Genomic DNA, 20,323 nt, shown 5'->3' on the forward strand with positions numbered 1-20,323 from the left:
TAGGTAATGCGCACATTAACGGATTTCGAGCTTTAGCGGTAACATATATATATATATAAGCTTGTTAAAATAATTGAATTTATCACAGTGAAAAATTTGAACATAAATAAATGATACATAGGTCTGTAATTAAAAATTTATTAAATTTCAAATTTACAATATTCTTTTAAAAATATTTAGTTACAACTTAACTAAAATGTTATTTCTACCATATAAAATCACTATAAAAATTATTGCAAGTAATCAAAAGTTAAACTTTTTGATGTTTTTGATTTACATATTATATACATACTTTACTAAATTAGAAACTAAAAATTATAATTATAAACTTTACATCATATACATACATACATATATAAGTACAACAAAATTACACAAAAATAAATTCAATGTAAATATTACAGTTGTGATTCTTCATTTCTCAAATATCAACAAACTGGACAACTGTAGCAGCATCCATATCTGCCATGTTAAAAACTGATTTTCTTTGCACAATACTACTTTATTGCACTTTTAAAATTATTTTTAAATTTTATCCAATTAGCTACACTAAAAATTATTTGAGCATTTTATAAATAATTCGTTATGACTAATTTTTTTTTGTATAAAAAGATATTGGAATGTTAGAAAAAGTTTGATTTATTTTTAATCATTAATTAGGATAAAAAATCATATCAAAAGATATCTTACTTTTGATAATATTTGTCTCTAAAATTTTTTCAAATAATAAAATATTAAATATTAATTTTTTATTTATATAAAAATAGTAATTTTGATATTTAAAATGACACATAAATTGACATAAATTTGATTTTTATCTCTCTTGCATTATATAAGGAATAATTTGAACATTTTGCTGAAAAGTATTTCTTTTTTAACTATCAATGTATTACAAGCTATAGGTAATAATAGTATATACGAATTTNTCTCTAAAATTTTTTCAAATAATAAAATATTAAATATTAATTTTTTATTTATATAAAAATAGTAATTTTGATATTTAAAATGATACATAAATTGACATTATATACAAAAGTCTTAAGGCAATTATTACCTAATTACATTGGATTATTTATAAATGCCTAAACTGTACAAAATACAAAAATTATGCATAAGGTTCAAAATTAATAGTTTTCTGCTTTATCTATCATTTGTAAAACATACTTTTTTAATCTTCAATCTATACTTGTAGTAAGAAGAAATGTATGGCTTTAAATTTGTACTAAGACAATTATTATTTTCTAGAAATATCCAGATTAAAAAAAGCACTATGGATCTATAAAATAAAATAGATTGGAACACTATTTAAATAGAGAGCTTAACAATTTATTAAAATGATATCATTTGTGACTGCATATTAGTTAAATTATCACTAGTGACTATTTTGACATCACTTTCATTTTAATTAATATTTGTACTGTATTAACGTTCTCTCCCCTACTCTGTCTCCACATCTTGTAACAAAAATTAAATTTTACAACAGCAAACATACTTTTTGTTGTAATTTAAATACTGTTGTAGAACTACAACAGAATAAATGAAACCTGACCAGCAGATTATCATAATTGTCTCGTAATCATGTACGATTTTATATACAGAAAGAATTATTAAAATTCATAGAAAGAACAAATATTAACAGTTTAAAATTTTAAAAGGCACTCCAAGTATATTTACAGATTTAATTTGTAGAAATTATATAATTTTAATTAATTGCTTGGTAGAATATCCAGCGAAGATAGGATACAATAATACCTGAGGGAAAGGAGTGAAGTTGCCACAATACCTAATCAAAAATAGAATATACCAATCAGTAAATTAGAATTAAAAAGAAAACATAGAATTTTCATAATTTAAACTGTGTCAGTGACTGTTAAGTTCGATATACAATTAAACAAAATTGTAACATGTGTCAGGTGTGTATATGTTACTGAGCGTTGATGTACAGGCAACAGAACTGTCACACGTGTCCCTAAGAATGTGGGGTGAGATTGTCCCGCCTAGAAAGGGAGAAATTGTGCACTTGCCTTTTGGTATGTTGAGTCAGTGCTGACCGGGGAGCTAACCAGAGTGTATAGCTGTGTGGCTGGTCAAGAACCAGTGTTGTGATTATAAATTAATTGTTGGGTGCCTGAGTGTTGCTCGCTTGTTTGAGAAATTAAAACTTCAAATTGTGTTGTAAAATATTCCCGTTTACACAGTCTAAAAACAGTACATTATCACATATTTCTTTTTGAAATCAATGCTTTGCGACAAAGATGGGAAATTAATGACAATGCATGCCTTTTATTTCCCATCTTTGTTGCAAAGCATTGAAGAAACAATTTATTTTTTTTGGAATCACATTATATCATGTCAAAATGTTTATTTTACAGTAGTAACAACCAATATATAAATTTACCTTTAACTATGAGTCTTTAAAACTTGCTAAGGAATTTGGTGAATCTAATCCCTGTTCACTTATGGTACGTAATGGAGGGCATCTTGGTTCTGGTGAAAGTGTTTCTGGAATTGATTCGTCCGATGACGACGACAAACTTCTATTGTTATAATTAGTTATTTCATTTACCAAATCCTGAGGCAATGGAGCACCAACTGCAAGATGAAGTGCCATTTCTTGCAACCAAGTTTCTAGTTGTTCAAATGGAGGTCTAAAATGAAAAAATAAATAAAGTTTTAATAAAATTCTGAAGTATGAACTTAAATAGGAATAAATGTAATTAAACCACAAGCCTTTTTTCTGGATCCAAATCACAACAAAGAAAAACTATGGTATAAAATGACTCAGGACAATTGGCACAAAACTTTTCTTTAAATACTACTGTGTTTAAACCAAAATCATTACTTCTTGGCAAATAGTCAGGGTCAGCCTGAACTCTTCCTATTATCTAAAATGAAATATTTTGAAATGTAAATTATGAATAATTAAGTTTTGAACCAATATATTAGTTCAAAAATTAATTATTTCTAAATCAATTTTCTTACCTCACATAACACAATTCCAAAAGAAAATATATCTACTTTTTCATCATATTTTTTACCCTTCATCATTTCAGGAGCCATCCAGTATGGGTTACCTACTACAGTATACCTTTTCTTTCTTTCATACTTTTTAGTGGAACATCTTTTTCCATATCGACGTGTAGAATACTGATTGCTTTGATCACATATAATTCGGGCAAGACCAAAATCTGCTACAACAACTGTTTTATTCTAAGAAGAAAGATAAAAAAAGGCTATAATGAAATAATAATATAGATCTATCATTTAAATTTTATAAGTCTCATTACAATTAAACAACAACAAAGATTTATCCTTATATCCAGCTTTCTTAACATTTCCAATTTAACTGGCATTCTGGGGCATATGTATCCAGCAGATACATGGTGTTTTTTTTATTGAATTTCTCAAAAATAAATAACAGTTGAACTGATGGCTTTGAAGTATTCCTAAACTGATTCCTACAAAGGTTTTCAAGTTTATGACCCTTTATTCAGAGAAATTTTATTTAAAAAAAAACAATACTATACATTCTGCAATACTATTTACTGCAATACTATACATTCTATCTTTTTCTCTTGGTTTCAATGTCTGGACCAATCCCAGTTCATTTCAAATAAGTCATTACAGCTATTTTTGACAATGCAATTTTCTAGCTTTGGTGTTATCACCCTTCTTCCTCATGATCAGAGCATGATAAGAAATTTAAATTTTAATTGTTGCAAAATTGAAAGTATTATGTTCATTACATAGCAATGCCATTTAGTAATTGTTACACAAACATTTATTTGGTAATTTTATCAACATTTTTTAAACAATTAAAAATAAAATTATAGAATTCATTACTGGCAATACTAGTTTTTAATCTAAAAGAAAACATTTTTTGCAAGAAAACAATTTGTTAGTCATTTGACCCACTACTAACAGAGAAGGGAGTTTTTGAAAACAAAGTAATAAAACAAATTAGCAGTTTGTTGTCCTTCACAGTGGGGAACCAGAGTCTATTACTTTTGCAGGAGACAATAAACAAAGCTTTACTACGCTGAAGTTGAAAGATATTACAATCCTGTGAAATTGAACAAATCTGAAAGTTGAAATGATTTATGGTAAATTGAAATTTTGTAAGTTTAGTTTTTTGCATTTACAGATCAAATTACTGAAAATATAAATAAAACTCTCATTCTTTTAACCCACAGTATTTTATACTGTTAGATAGTAGAGAAAATGTAGAAATCAAAGATATAATCATAGTCAAGCATACATAATGCAAATTTTATATTTTAACAGATATGTATCTCACAGATACAATGCCCCAAGTAAGTTCTTAAAACTCTACATGCCTAAGGGAAGTTAAGTTAGTTTAAATTTTACTAAAACATAACATTAAATCTAAATAATTCTAATTTAATTTCTTTGGTGCTTTAAAAAATTATGAAATCTATTTTAATATGCTTCACCATTAAAAACATTCCATGTTCTCCTTGGAAATATATTTTAGATCAGCAGTGAACCCATGACTCATGCAACAATTTCAAGGTACAGTACAAGGTAATTACATGTAATATTAAATGTTTAGTAAGTATCAAGTTTTTATAAATTATAAAAAAACATTTGATAGATTTAAGATTCTGCTTTCACACTAAATATGCAAAAGTATTGAAAAGCTATTGTGAAAAGTCAAAGGCACAAATTAACAGATAGAATTTTAAAAAGTCATCAAGTAAAACAACAGATTTCCCATTAAATGAAATGGTTATTAACATTATAATCACATTATATAAATGAATAGATAAAAAAATGAACTTTATTTTATAGAAAAATAAATTTTTGAAAATTAAAAAACCAATTAAGCATTTTTTTATTAAATTAAATATTTTGCTCACAATTTGGAATTACTACACTTCAAATTCAGTTTTCAACCACCACAAGAAAAAGTTTACCATCACTATTTTAGATGGTCCAACCAGTACAGATTCTGTTACAAATCAATACTCATGCTGTACTTATTAACATATTAATCCTTATTTCAGTTATATGTTGCTTTTTGTTAACATATTTTAAAGATATCATTTCAACTTTCACTCTAGTCAGACAACTGTCCAGCTAAATATTTCCTTCAACCAGTTAATTTAAATTTATGTTAATTATTTTAATCATCATAATTACAAAGCAATGATTTATATATCTGGCCTTTAAAATTTAAATGAAATCTCAGAAATCTGAAATAACTACCGTTCTAATAAATTCAGATAAACACACTATATTTGTCCTGAGAAATTGAAACATTAAGTGTAAAATATACAACTTTCCTTTCTAAATTTTGTATTATTGTTACTGATGATGACAAATGATGATAATTTTGGTTTATAAAAAAGAAAATTTATTTATAATAAAATATAAAAAATTGTATAAATATAATTATACACAAAGTATTACCTCTCTTACTAAACAGTTATGAGAATTTAAATCCCTATGAATAATATTCATGGAATGAAGATAAGCCTGAAAAAAATAAAATAAATATTAATAATAAATACTTTTATTTATTATAATTTATACCTGAAAATTTTATTTTTCATTTATCATAAATTGAACAATTAAAACAGCAAGGCCGTATTTGGGGCAAGACTATGTCTTGGAGACTCACTACTAAGCGGAATCACTTTGACGCTCAAGGCTGGTCTTGTCCTCATTCGCCAATCTTTGGCATTGCTGGTTTTGAGCGCAATTTTTCAAACTGCTGGCCATGACCACGAGGTTGTCCACAATGCATTTTCGGTGAAAGTAACCTATACAATTCTCAACGCTACATGTCGCCCCAAGTTGAATTTTTGTTCATGTCTAACAAAAATTTCTTGTTTTTGAAAAAAATAATCTTGGCTATCATATCATCCAAAATTATTTTTTTATTTTGCACAAACAATATATATATATTAATAAATGTAGAAAAAAACCAAATTATATTTCAGAAGTTAGTTTTAATATAAAATTGTAACAACTAGCACCATCTACTTTGAAAAAAGGTTCCAATGCTGAAACGAGATATTGCAGGTCAACCGGTCAAGGTCAGCATGTCACAACCAGAGATATGGCGGTAATAACATGGGACAGGTAAATGGGTTTTTTCGAAGATTCATTTGTCAAAATTTGATTTCTCATTTTGAACTTCCCAACACACGTGTTTGTCAAAATTCAATTTCACAACATTTGCATTCCCAACGAGCAATGCATGCACAAATCTCGCACTACTGCCTGTTTGTAGAGAGTGTCGCCATTTTGAATTTTATTTTGACTCGGTTCTCGGTCCCCCGAGTACCGAGAGTTTAGTTTTTTTATGCGCGCATGATTTGGCCAACTAATTAATACTCTGTGCCAAATTGCAACTCCTAACATGTACTCCTTCATACCTCTAAGTTGGTTACCCAGCAGGCAGTACAATTTTATAAACGACATAGTCTTGTCAAAAATTAAAATTTAATAATGTTTATGACAGCTTACAAAAACAAATATTTTAATAACTTGTTTTGCAAAATTTAATTACCATTTAATATTAGTATGTTTTTTAATTTATACATTTTTAGTTATAAATTTTATTTGTACTAGATAATAAAACAAAAAAGTAGCAGCACAAGAAGTTGGTGGTACAATGAACATCCAGCTCATAGCATGCTAGGTTTGACTTGCAACATCACCAAATGCTTCATGCTAGTTCTTGTGAGATTGATCTCCTGGTGTATATAAAACATTAGAGATTTAGGTTATGGAACCTTCAAGCAGAGTTTTACATAGTCAAACCAAAGTCAGAGTATAAGTAGGAGAACATCTAGCCTTTCCAACAATATATTACACAATCAATGAAAATAAGCAAATATGGCAACCTTAGTAACTTTAATCATGAACTGATAGGTCATTCCATCTTTGAAATGGCAATAATCCTAGAATTCTCAAGGACAACAATATCAAGTCTACTGGGCTTATACCAGCACACAGCAAACAAACATTGGCTACCACCATTGATGAACAAAGGATGGCTTAGAACTAACTGTTACTCAAAAGACTTAATACAACTGAATATTTATAAACTTTTCCCTCCATAAAAAAAATCTTAAAAATTCAATTGCAAAATTATAGCACATCTTAAACATGTTTTAGGTATTGTATTTTGCTGATTCTATTTTATTATTGCAAGCTTCTAATTTTTCAGTAGAACTAAATCTACTTAAATAATTTTCTGTTGGATTATTCATCTTACTGACAAGGAACAATATTTTCTGGTTATTATAATTTGAGACTGTTCACCTTTTTAAAAAAATAACATACCCTATTTAATAATACAAGGATTGGTTGAAAAGTAATGCACAGTTACACCTAATGCAAGAAGAAAACATCATACAGAGCAGCATGTGTTGCCATGTGGTAGCTACATTCCCACACCACATCAGAAATATAACAATTTGTTGAATTCCACTCACTTGTCCTTTGTCAATAGCTGTTGCCCATGGAGTCAAGTGTTCCTGCTATGTTGATATGTTAAAACAATGCACAGCAATTGAATTTTTAAAAGTAAATCCTAATGGATTCACTTGTTCTGCTGTTAAAAAGTCGCTAATGGCATTCATTGACATCTACAAGCTGTTTATGCTTATAAAACTATTGACTGAAGTACTGTGAATAGGTGGGCAATAACATTTCATGCACTGGGAGTTGGTAAAGTAAATATTGAGGATGAACCTAGCAGTGGTTGACCAGTTTCTGTGACTGATGAGAAGCTTGTAAAAAAACAAATCCAAAGCAATTGTTGCATCATGTAATAACACATTACCCAGCTAGACATATTTAAAGATCAAGCAATTGGATTATTGTAAAATTCGTTCATGGTAAGTATTGTGCAAACTTCACAGAAAAGAGTGAGAAATTATTTGACTGTGACATCATCACAATGCACTAATTTTAGTAGTGTCTTGCTCCTGTACATCATACTTTTCCTGTTAACAATGAAGTCATGCCAGTCATATATTTAACTCCATTTAGGAGAAAATTTTTGAATTGAAATAATGTGACTTCCAGCCCAAAGTGGAAGTCCATATATAGTTAATCCAGATAATGAAAGCGTAGTGGAAAGAGACTCCTAAGCTTTCCATATTCTGTCTTGACTTTCCTCTAGCTAACACCATTCTTAAAATTAAAGGATGACAGACAGAGAGACAACAGTGGAAATTTATAGGTCTACAATTTCAAAATTGCAACCAAACAAATGACAATGAAAACAATGTTGCAAACAATTCTGAAACATGTGACAGGAGACAAAAGTTCAGTGCATCATTATGACCCAGAAGAAAAAAAGACAAAGCATGGAATACTGGCATTGCATGACCCGAGAAATTCAGACAACCCTCTGCTAAAAAAATTATCTTGACTATTCTGAGATGTCAAACATGTACACAATGAAGTTCTTGGCAGTGGAATGACTGTGAATTATGCACAATACATAGAGACCTTAAAACATTTGAGATGTGGTTGTTGTGTTAGAAAATCCAACTGAGCTGATAACCTTGCAATGTGATAACATTCAGCCACACATCATGCAATATTATAGAGGCTCTTGTGCAGTTGAAATTTGAATCCATTCTTTAACCTCCATACTCATTGGATTTGGCATTGTGCAATTTTTACTTCTTCCAAAGTTTAAAGAGGGACCTTAAGGGCATTCATTTCACTAAGAGTGAAGTGAAGGCTGCATTGAAGTCATGAATCAAGGAAAGACTGCAGAATTCTTCATTGATGGGATGAAAAATTGGTTCACCACTGGGAGAAACGTAGAACTGTAAATGGTGGCTATGTTGAGAAGTAAATGGTTCTTATAGCCAATAAAGTATACTTTCTGGCCTTTTTTTTATTTCATATCTTTTAATTTGTGAGTTATGAGAAGTGTGCATTACTTTTCAGCCAATCCCATAATAAACATTATAACAATGAAATTCTAATCCCAGTTGTTTTTAAATTTTTTCTCTCATAATATGAGAGAAAAAATTTAGAGGATATGGCTATCTAAAAGACATATTGTCTTTTAGATAGCCATATCCTCTAAAAATTAACAATACTGAAAAATTTTAAGTAATGAATAATGGTTTTATATCCTTATTTGATTTTACAGAGAATTATAGATAATTAATTAATAAAATGCTTAAACAAAGCAATTTAATATAAAACCAAGAAAGCAGTTCCATGGTGTAAGTTAAAAATTGGACCATATTGATACAATTGTATAATATGTTTAACAAAATTCAAAAAATTAATCACATCCGTAGCAAAATTATAACAAATTTCCAAATATATGTTTTAAATCAATCATATAATTTTCATGTGTTTAAAATGAACTAAAAACTTTATTTCATTATTTGCAAATCTAATTTCTGTAATTTATATAATTTCTGTTTATTATTTGTTTTTTTATAATAAATTTCATTATTAGTAAGATATTTAATAGCAATAACTGATTTATAGTCAATATATATCATTAAACTTAAACTGAATACTAAAATTTTAANTAACTGATTTATAATCAATATATATCATTAAACTTAAACTGAATACTAAAATTTTAAAATAAATTTTGCATATTACCATTCCCGATGCAATATCTCTTGCAAAATTCACACGCTGTTCCCAAGGCAATGTTTCATTTAAATTATGAATGAGTTCCTTTAATGTTCCACCACTTATGTATTCAGTCACCAGGTGAAGTTTCTTATCTTTATATAATACTCCGATGAAGTGTAGAACATTTTCATGGTTTAATGAACGAAGGACAGCTACCTCTTTTAAAAAGTTCTTTTGTGCTTCTTCATCTACCCTGTACAGTTCTTTCAATACCATTACCTCCCCAGTATCTCTGTGAGTTATCTGTTTTAAAAAAATTTATTAACAAAATTTGTTATACAATTATTAACAAAACTTTATTCTTATTTAATAAAGTTTGGATTGAAATAAATATGTTGTTTACATACCAATCAAATATTAAAGCATAACTATTAAACTAATATTTGTATAGTTAAAAATAAACAGACTTAATTTTGAAAAACACATGATACATGAAAATATTTATATTATTTAAAATGTAATAAATTAATATTCAATTAGCATTAACACACACAAGAGTGCAACATTATTAGAGCTAAACCAAATATTTGATATTGATATCAGAGTTGATACTGAGATTCATTTGATATATCAATAATAAATAAACTTCAATAAATACCATAAAATATCACACATCAAAAATTATCAAGTACTAATAATACCAAACACCAACATTCAGTATTTATCTACAATATCAATATCACAAACATTTGCCAATTTCAGTTTGATACATTTGTTATTAGCACAGCACTAAACATTGTCATATCAAAATTCAATATACAAAATGCAAAAATATAATTACCTGATACACTTGACCAAAAAAGCCTTTTCCNATTAAACTAATATTTGTATAGTTAAAAATAAACAGACTTAATTTTGAAAAACACATGATACATGAAAATATTTATATTATTTAAAATGTAATAAATTAATATTCAATTAGCATTAACACACACAAGAGTGCAACATTATTAGAGCTAAACCAAATATTTGATATTGATATCAGAGTTGATACTGAGATTCATTTGATATATCAATAATAAATAAACTTCAATAAATACCATAAAATATCACACATCAAAAATTATCAAGTACTAATAATACCAAACACCAACATTCAGTATTTATCTACAATATCAATATCACAAACATTTGCCAATTTCAGTTTGATACATTTGTTATTAGCACAGCACTAAACATTGTCATATCAAAATTCAATATACAAAATGCAAAAATATAATTACCTGATACACTTGACCAAAAAAGCCTTTTCCCAAAAGTTTCCCTTGTACAAGATCAGATGCACGGAATATTCTGTGAGGTTTTGGCTCAACTCTAAATGATTTCGTTCTACTTAAATCATAAGGAAGTCTGCTTGAAGATGAAGATTCACTATCAATAATATAACAATACAATTCAAAATTAATGTTTATATATTTTATTATTTTAATATGAAACATTTTTTACCATATTTCCTTGCATTAGGTAATCTGCAGGCATAAAGTGAGATTGACCAGAATGCCAGGAAACCCTATTTTATATGGTTACTAAATTAATTAGAAGAAAATCTAACTGAAATTTTTTATTTTATACTACTTTTCAAAAAGTATTTCTATCCTATCAAAACAGAAAATATATCATATGTGTCATCAAAATTGTTCATATAGTAATTAGTACAAACAAATTGTATACTTTCAAATAATAGCAAGAGTATTATGTGTATATCTATTAAGTCATCAAGAATGAAATTTGTAGGTAATAATATTGCCAACCGTTAAGTCTGATCCATCTCAGAGTGCCTATGAATTATCGTTGAGGTTTGGTGTTAGCAAACAAATAATATTAACTTATTTAGCTCAAATTGGTAAAGTGAAAAAGTTTGATAAGTGGATTCCACGTGAACTAAATGAAAAACAGAAACAAAAGCATTTGGAAGCTTGCTTGATGTTGCTTTGTCATCACAAATCTGACACATTTTTGAATCAAATTGTCACTTGTGATGAGAAATGGATCCAATATGACAATCGCAAACATTCAGCACAGTGATTGGATGGGAATGAATCACCAAAACACACTCCAAAATGCAATATTCATCAAAAGAAGCTGATGGTGAGTGTTTGGTGGTCTAGCACAGGTGTGATCCATTATGATTTCATGAAACCTGGCTCATCAATCACAGCAGAAATATACTGCAACCAAGTGGACAAAATGATGCAAAAAGTTAAAGAAAAACAGCCTAGATTGGTCAACAGATCAACTCCTATCTTATTGCATGATAACAATAGACCAAACACTGCACAAATGACTGTGGCAAAATTACAGAAATTGGAGTTGGAACTTTATCATCATCCTTCATACTCACCAGACCTAGCCCCCACTGACTACCAGTTCTTCTGCAATTTGGACAACTTTTTAATAGGAAAACAATTTAATTCCGACGATGCTGTAAAACTGGCCTCCCGGGAATTCATTGACTCTCGTCCAGCAGGGTTTTATACCACCAGCCTGAACAACCTGCCACTTAAATGGCAAAAGTGTATAGACAATATGGGTGCATACTTTGATGAATAAAATAATTCCTTACATTTGTAAGTTATCAACCAACTTTGCCTTTTTTTCCACAAATTTCATCCTTGACGACCCAATATATTATGAAACAGAATAATGCTTTATCTAGTCATATTTTAAAAAAAATAAATTATTAAATTATTTTGAAAATATTAATGACATACAATTTTATTGGTCTCAACAATCTTGCCAAAATCCAACTTATTAATTGATTGCTTGTATTAGGAAACTAAAAGACTGATTATGTTATTAAAAACTAATAATTGCGAATTTTCACCAGTCTTCAAAACAAATTTATTATATAGTTAATGAAACAATCAAACTGCTGAAAACAATGAGTTATTATATCATACACCATACAATCCAAATTTAGCATCAAATGACATTTCATATCTTAAAGAAATAGATCAGCCTATTGTTTTGGATATGATGATGATATGAAATATATTGTAAAACTAAAGTCAGCAAAGAAAAAAACAAGACTCTCTGCTCTGTGAGCACCAAGAGAATCTTTCTATCAAACCCACTGTAGGTTTTGCCAGGGTCACAATGGCATGGCCAGCTATTCAAAATAGACTACCCTTCAAAATATTCTTGGGGTTTTTCAACCTGACTGGATTTGTTTCCAGAGCAGTGAGTTAACACCTTAACTACTTGGCACCCAGTTGACATTGGTAAGGTCAGGGGTGCACAACCTGCGGCCCGCGGGCCACTACGGCCCCCTATCAAGGTTTATGCGGCCCGCGGATGGTACAGGCCAAATCCCTTCTTTCNTTGGTAATGATGAGGATCTTTCTTTGCTTCCCTTTCCAAACATGGTATGTATGCGAACAAGCTTTTTCGCTTATGAATTTAAACAAGTGCCAAACACGGAACAGGTTAACCAACGAGAATTTGGAAAATTTGCTGGTTGTTTCAACATCTGCCATTACGCTAGACATCAAGAAGATTGCTGCCAGCATCCAATCTCATCCATCGCATTAATCACTTGGAGGTCCGGCCCCCAGTCAGTAAACTTAATCCTAATTTGGCCCTTCTTCAGAAAAGGTTGTGCATCCCTGGTAAGGTTATCACATGTTGCAACAAATGTCTTAAATTATCAAAGGGATTATGAAAAAATGTATGTTGCACATTTTTGTGTGATGTTCGTTTGCAGAATTAATTAATTCCTTTTATATATTATGCATTACAATCAAAAATAATACTGTAAGCCATCTTAATAGTTGATCTGTTAATATAACAGATCAACTATTGACTAGAACTAGTTCACATTACTGAGAAATAACCAATATTTAGATTTAACTATTGTTTTTTTCTAATAGTGCACAAATTTATTGGAATTTATGGAGTTTGTCTATATCATGATAATTTTTATTGAAACCAGAGTATTTAAAACAAAAAATAATATGATTATCAGATTATTTTTCGTTCTTACTGGATATTTTCCTTTAAATGCCTTTGTTTTCTTTATTGACATTTTCATGTTATAGTTATTTCAAATTTTTTTGCAGTTTAAAAATAAATGTCTGTATTCATCCTGTTTCCTTTTCAATAATTTGAAGTAAGTTGTTTAGATATATTCTGTTTATTTAATTGTATTCCTGGATACACAATTAATTTCCATATTGTATTAGATAATCAATATGGTCCTCCAGATTGAGATTTTGTGTAAGGATTACCAAATAAAACATTAGTATACTCATAAATAGGCCTTGGATTTAAGGAAAAGTCATACTTTTTTTATGAGTCCAATTGAACTCCTGACTTCACAGAGACATGTTTCAGGTCATGTTGAGTATAAATGAAAAGCTTTTATAGGTCTTATAAAGTCATATTTTGGCCAAAATTTTGGGATAGGTCTTTTTTAAACAAAAATATGGTATGACATCTATTTTTTAATTTTTGTTTTGGGAATTTTGTAGCCTTTACCACTACATTTTGAAATTGTCAAGTTTTTTCCAATTTTATCTACCGTTGTCACGTCATGATACTAGGGGTTGGCTTGCTTCTAGGGTTAGCTTTAAACAACAGAAGTTTTGGCACGTTTTCAAAAGAGAGACCTATAAGGACGAAACTGTCACTTCTACTTTCAGTAAATGCTAATTTTTTTAAAATTTCACATACCTTCAATTGTATATGTCCACTACTGGCAAAGTGGATAAAATCTCTGAACACTGGTAGTTGGTAATGTATTCATGCCTTGCCAATGGGCTGGCCATGTGGCGTTTTCCAGGTTTACTTCACATTAGTAACACCGAAATAGGGGCCAGTTTCCCATAAAAGACCTCCAAGGAGTCATTCCCCATCAGCAGATTGCCCATATGTTATGTTGCTAAGATCGAATAAAACCAAACCAAACAATTGTATACTTTATGACAGATAACCCAACTATGTAAGAAGGATAATTATACAACTTTTTAGAAAAGCAAATCTTAAATCTCAGTTTGGAAGACTGCTGGCTGTAATTACACAGCTGGAAACTGTGGGGATTCAACTGTGTGATGCCCTCAAGATTGTAGCTGATACCCAGGCATAGCAAGACAATTGTCCAGTAGCACAGATCATTTCTAGAAAGCTTGAAAGATTTTTTTCAATGAACAAGGGATTTAAAACCAAGAGGAAAATTGAAGCCATTTTTTAATGGAGAAGTAGCTACTTTGAAGAGGACAAATCTGAGCTCTCAAGCAGTGACATATATCCCAGACTTTCAGATAATTCACTCTTCCATATATAATACTTTGATATTCCTAAGTCACTTTTTCTATATCAATTTTGTACATCTTCAGCCACCAGACAAAAATTGCAAGTTATCATTTAGTAGCACTTTCTCCCAGTTTTAATTTTAATGATTTTAAAATCAATTGTTACAATATTTTCTAGTATTTTCTTTTTAAGATTTTAGTATTTTTAATAATGTTTTATGCATTTTAATATACTTAATATAAAAAAAAATAAAACTTTCTATCTTAATGTAAGATTTTATAATTTTTCATTTTCTCTGGGATTGAGACATCTTTTATAATACACAATTCCATTGTTTGACTTTTGGAATTTGACAATTTTAAAGAACACAGTATGTCTGAAACCAGATTGCTCATATCAGTATAGTCCAAATAAAATTTTGAAAATTCGGTAATCTTTATTTTATTAAACAAGAATTATGATAACCTTATAATCTCAAATACAAATAGGCACTAAATATATGATATTTACATATATTAACTTGCTATTTTATTTAAAACTCCATTAATGTTTTTAAAAATTCTATTTCAACTGGTAGTATTTAAATTTTAAAATTCTTATAACACTTTAAAAATAGTATTTTGAAATAAATGTAATTTTTCACAGTATATTCATAAAAGTAATTTTCAAAATTTCAAATTTCTAAAACAGAAATACATACCTGGCTAAAAGTTTTGGTAATGATGAGGATCTTTCTTTGCTTCCCTTTCCTTTGCGTAACTGTCGTGATCTACCACCACTTTCTTCTCGTTTTTTATAAATTCTTTCTTTATCTAATTGTATATGCTGTTGTTGAAAAGGTAAAAGTCTTTTTTGTTGCATAGCATTTGGATCATGTTCTATTGTCAACTGTAAAACTTTATTTGTTGATCGTATTAGACCTTCAATCTATTAAATGTTTAAAAATAGCAAATATAAATTTTCAATTGAAAAGAACTATATATATATATATTGATAAAATAATAAAACACTCAATCATATATAGTCAATTTTCAAAACCAGAATTCTTTTTACATCATAAGTAATAAATATCAATGATCTAAAACTGCCATAAAACTTAAATGATATGAGATTTTTACATTTCTTTTCTCCAATGTGACAAAATAAATAAAAGTAAGAATTATATAATTGTACAGTACATTTTTGTTTTTACTACTGTATATTATCATCAATAGGTGAAAATTAAAATCTCAACTATAATATATTTTACATTTAATAAATACTGTACAAATGATTTTTCTCCATTATTTACTAAATACAAGAGTTGTTAAGTAAGAATCATTTTGTCATAAGGTGATAATTTATTGTAACTCAACATCCTGATTTTTACAATGAAAATATGCCTTAAACTATTTTTCAACAAAATTCTGGTTGACATCAGGAGACAAGTTTGACAATCTCCTCAGTAAAAAACTCTATTGCATGTTCCTTGAACCAGTTGGTGACAGTCTTGTGGATGTCATCATCAGTCAGCATGCTTTTTCTATTCAAAAATTCAATCTGGACTGTATGGTAGATGTGGACCATCCACCATATAGTCCAGACTGAACAATACTTCCCACTAAAACTTCTGCAACTGTTTTTTGTGTTTTGAGTGACATGAGAATGTGCATTATAATGGAGCTTGTTTTCCCTTCACTGAATAATCAACACCATTTTGGCACATTTGCTTCATTCATTACACCTCCACATACTTCAATTACCTGTCGATGAATTTCAGCTGGCCAAATGTTTTGCATTTAAAAAATGAATCATCAACTGCACCTTGCAATTTGTGGAATTGACAATCAACATTGTTAATGAAATGCTACTAAGAAATTATGTGTAATCACTGAAGAGCACAGAGCTGATTGATAGGGTCATAGACATGTTAAAGCATGTTTCCCACCAAATGGCAGTCCAAAGCATTGACTTGAGTTGTTAGTATATGCAAACAATTCTTACTTTAAAAATGACCCTCATATAAATGAATAATAAGTAATTATTATTATTGTTTAATTTCTAAAGATTTTAAAGATCTCTTGCTCTCAATGTGCAAGTTTTTCATTTTTAATAACTTTTTTAAACTTTGACATTTTGAATATATTTTAGTGTAACAAAATTTCACTATAGTAAATATATTTTGATGATACCTACAATTTTGTTATAACAACATTTTACTGTATTAATAAATACTGCTATAGTAACTGCTTTGCATTAGTATCTCAAATTTGGTAGTTTATTATATTCTTAATTTATTTAATTTTAAACATATATCATTCAACATGAAACTTGTCTCCTATCAAATATGTATTTTAAAAATGGAGAAATTTTATGTATGTTTCCATATATTAAAAATTCTACTAATTGAGTGGAGCATAAGCAAAGTTCTTCATAAATCAGGAAGTGTTTTATGTATAATTGAAGTTTAAAGCAACTGCATGCTCACCACACAATATTTTGCAAATATGTACAACTCAGCAAGATCAATGTTGTGACAAGACCAGAATTTTGAATTTCAATCATGTAAAGTCTTTGGGCTGAATAAAATATAAATGAATTTTAACCATGTATATAGAATATACTTGTCCCAAAATGATAGCAATATCTACTTCAACAGTTAAATTGCAATTAATAAGCAATATAGCACACAGATGGTATAAAATACAGGACAGTAGTAGATTAGGGTAAATTTTTACAAAATATAATTCTGGAATATATGATAAAGGTTTTATTGTGAAAAGAGGAAAATCACTTTCTCAGTTTAAACAAGGTCAAATAACTGAACTGTACAAATTAAAACTTTCAATGAGGGATTTTCTAGAAAATTGAATCATTCTCATAAGTGACAAATTACATCAGTTCTAATCAAGAATATCAAACAAAAAAGCCATATGGAAAATCCCTGTACTGAATTCCCATCAAAAAAAAGAATAATTTGCAGAAAAATTAGCACTTCTACAATGAGTCAGAGGCAACTTGCATCTTCTCCAGCCATAAATGTACCAAAATCAATAGTATATAGAGTTGTCAAATCCTTATTCATCTACAAAATAAGAAAATGAATTCTTAATAAGTGATAGTTACCAATAACAATTATTATTGTGAAACAATGAGCAGTGGTTTTATTTGTAATAATTAATATAAACACTAAAATCATGTGGTTGAGATTAAAGGATGATCTCAATTAATTCATCAACCACTTATTATTGAAACCTTAGTGCTTTTAGAGAGCTGTTTTATTCAATTACATACTTCTTTTTATAATATGCATTTTGGCCAAATTACTAGTTTGGCCCTCTTCAGTTGTACTGTAAATTAAAGTACATAAAAGTTACAATTATATTTATAAATTATTCTAAGGAATATTTTCACAAAATTTTATGATATTACTTAGCAAATGTTTTTATATGTAAAAAGTTTAATTGTATCAGCTTAATTTTTTCTTTTTTTATTAATAATGTTTTCAGTTCTATTATTTACTAGGATACATCAAAATTAAATAACTCTTTTAGTTTTTTATATAAATATTTTTTAACAATTATAGGGTGACTTACATTTTGGATTTTTGTTATATTTTTAAAAATTTATTTTCAAGTAATTTGCCAAAATGCATATTATAAAAAAAAGTATGTTATTGAATAAAATATCTTTCTAAAAGCAATAACTGTCCACTAAGACATCAACAGTAAGTGGTTAATGAATAAATTGAGATCATCCCATAATCTCAACCACACAATTTTAGTGTTTATATTAATTATTAGAAAAATTCTGCCTCTAAATAAGAGCCACAAAGACATGAACTAAATATAACATGACATGGAATGATAAATGGTAACAAGTTATATTGATGAGAAGAAATTCAACATGGATGGACAGATGATTGGAGAAGCTATCTGTATGATATTAAAAGAAATGAATTAATTCACTCATGACAACATCAAAGTGTCAAAAGTATTATGGTGTGGTGTGCATTTGGATGAGGTAGTACAACAAATCTAGCTTCTATCTCTGAAAGTATTTATACTGTAGGATATCAAACAAGTACTAGATGTGCACCAAATGCCATTTGAAGAAAAAAATTAGAGGAACTTTTTCCACATTCAACAAGATAATGCATCCACTTATAATGCAAAATAAACTTAGGTGTGTTTTTGTAAATGATGTCATATTATTGACTAGCCCCCATGTTCTCTTGGTCTTAATCCTATAAAAAATATATTTTTTATTTTAGGAAGGTAAGTATACAGGAATGGAAAGCAATATATATCAGTGGAATCATTAAAAATGACAGTAAGTGATGCTTGCCACAAAATCACAGATGAGGAGAAGAAAAATCTTATTAAAAACAATGCTAGATAGAGTTTACAAAGTAACGAATAAACAAGGTAAACTTATTGCTTATTAATAATAAATAAAATCACTTATTTAAATATTGAAGTGGCTCTATCATCTTGGGACAAGTATATCCTACACAACACTGTTAAAATTCATTTACATTTTTATTTTATTACTATGTTTTGATAAAATTGTTGTTTTACAATATCATAATAAGCCAATAATCAATTCCTATCTACTGTTTTATAATATGCTTATAATTTCTTTATTAATGTCCATTATTTCACAGTGTTCTATCATTTCAGAACAGACTATATATATAATGCCAGAATTTTGAAATTCAATATATGGGCTGAGATGACTGAAGTCAAAATTTATCATGCAAACTCTACGGGACAAATGCCAGTTGTAAACTGGTTGCCCACTACATGTCAATCAAGTTTACAATTGCTGTCAATTTACATTGATCTCTACAACAATTTTTTTTTATTTTGCTCTTTATATGGGAATTTAATATGCACAATGTTGTGACAAAATCAATTTTTCAAAACAAGCACTGTGTGTATTTTAACTGTTTGCTGGGATTGCTAGGTTGCTGGCCACAGTGTGAATGTTTTAAATATTTCTTGACAGTTATGACGATGGACATGAATGTCCTACCCAAAGATTTAAACTGTTTTAAATAGAACAGTAGAAGCATCTTGCCACACTTATGCTTTTGTGTCAACCAAAACAGAAAAACCTACGCTGCAGAGCTTAGTTTTGTTTTCCTAGAAAAATACCTAGTTAATATTTAATTTTAATCCATACTAAAATAGAAAATTACCTCTAATAATGAATGATCTTTTACAGGTGTACCATTTACTTCAAGTATTCTATCACCAATATGAAGTGACATAAGATCTGGATTCATATCTAAACTGAACATAAAAGATAATTATCTCAATAATTAATTATTGTTAATCAAAAATTAAGTATTAATAGACATTTTCATGTAAAGAAAAATATGCTTATTTCAACATTTTTCAAATCTTAAGTTACAGCAGAAATATAAAACATT

The 20,323-nt window shown here is 28.6% G+C and overlaps 1 protein-coding gene across 1 annotated transcript; it reads right to left on the bottom strand.

Annotated features, from left to right (window-relative positions):
• Positions 1 to 983: 983 nt before the first annotated feature.
• Positions 984 to 20,206, bottom strand: LOC111635935 (LIM domain kinase 1-like). The gene is made up of 9 exons (XM_023381075.1): positions 20,090 to 20,206; positions 15,608 to 15,834; positions 10,881 to 11,028; positions 9,622 to 9,900; positions 5,434 to 5,499; positions 2,983 to 3,210; positions 2,731 to 2,885; positions 2,399 to 2,648; positions 984 to 1,783 (listed from the first exon to the last, which is right to left on the bottom strand). Exons 1-8 carry the CDS (start codon positions 20,189 to 20,191, stop codon positions 2,405 to 2,407), a joined length of 1,449 nt encoding a protein of 482 aa, XP_023236843.1. The 5' UTR covers positions 20,192 to 20,206; the 3' UTR covers positions 984 to 1,783; positions 2,399 to 2,404.
• Between the last annotated feature and the right edge of the window lie 117 nt (positions 20,207 to 20,323).

Source organism: Centruroides sculpturatus, unplaced genomic scaffold (assembly GCF_000671375.1).
Source record: "Centruroides sculpturatus isolate CEXI.00-Female unplaced genomic scaffold, Cexi_2.0 scaffold793, whole genome shotgun sequence".
Lineage (NCBI taxonomy): Eukaryota > Metazoa > Arthropoda > Arachnida > Scorpiones > Buthidae > Centruroides > Centruroides sculpturatus.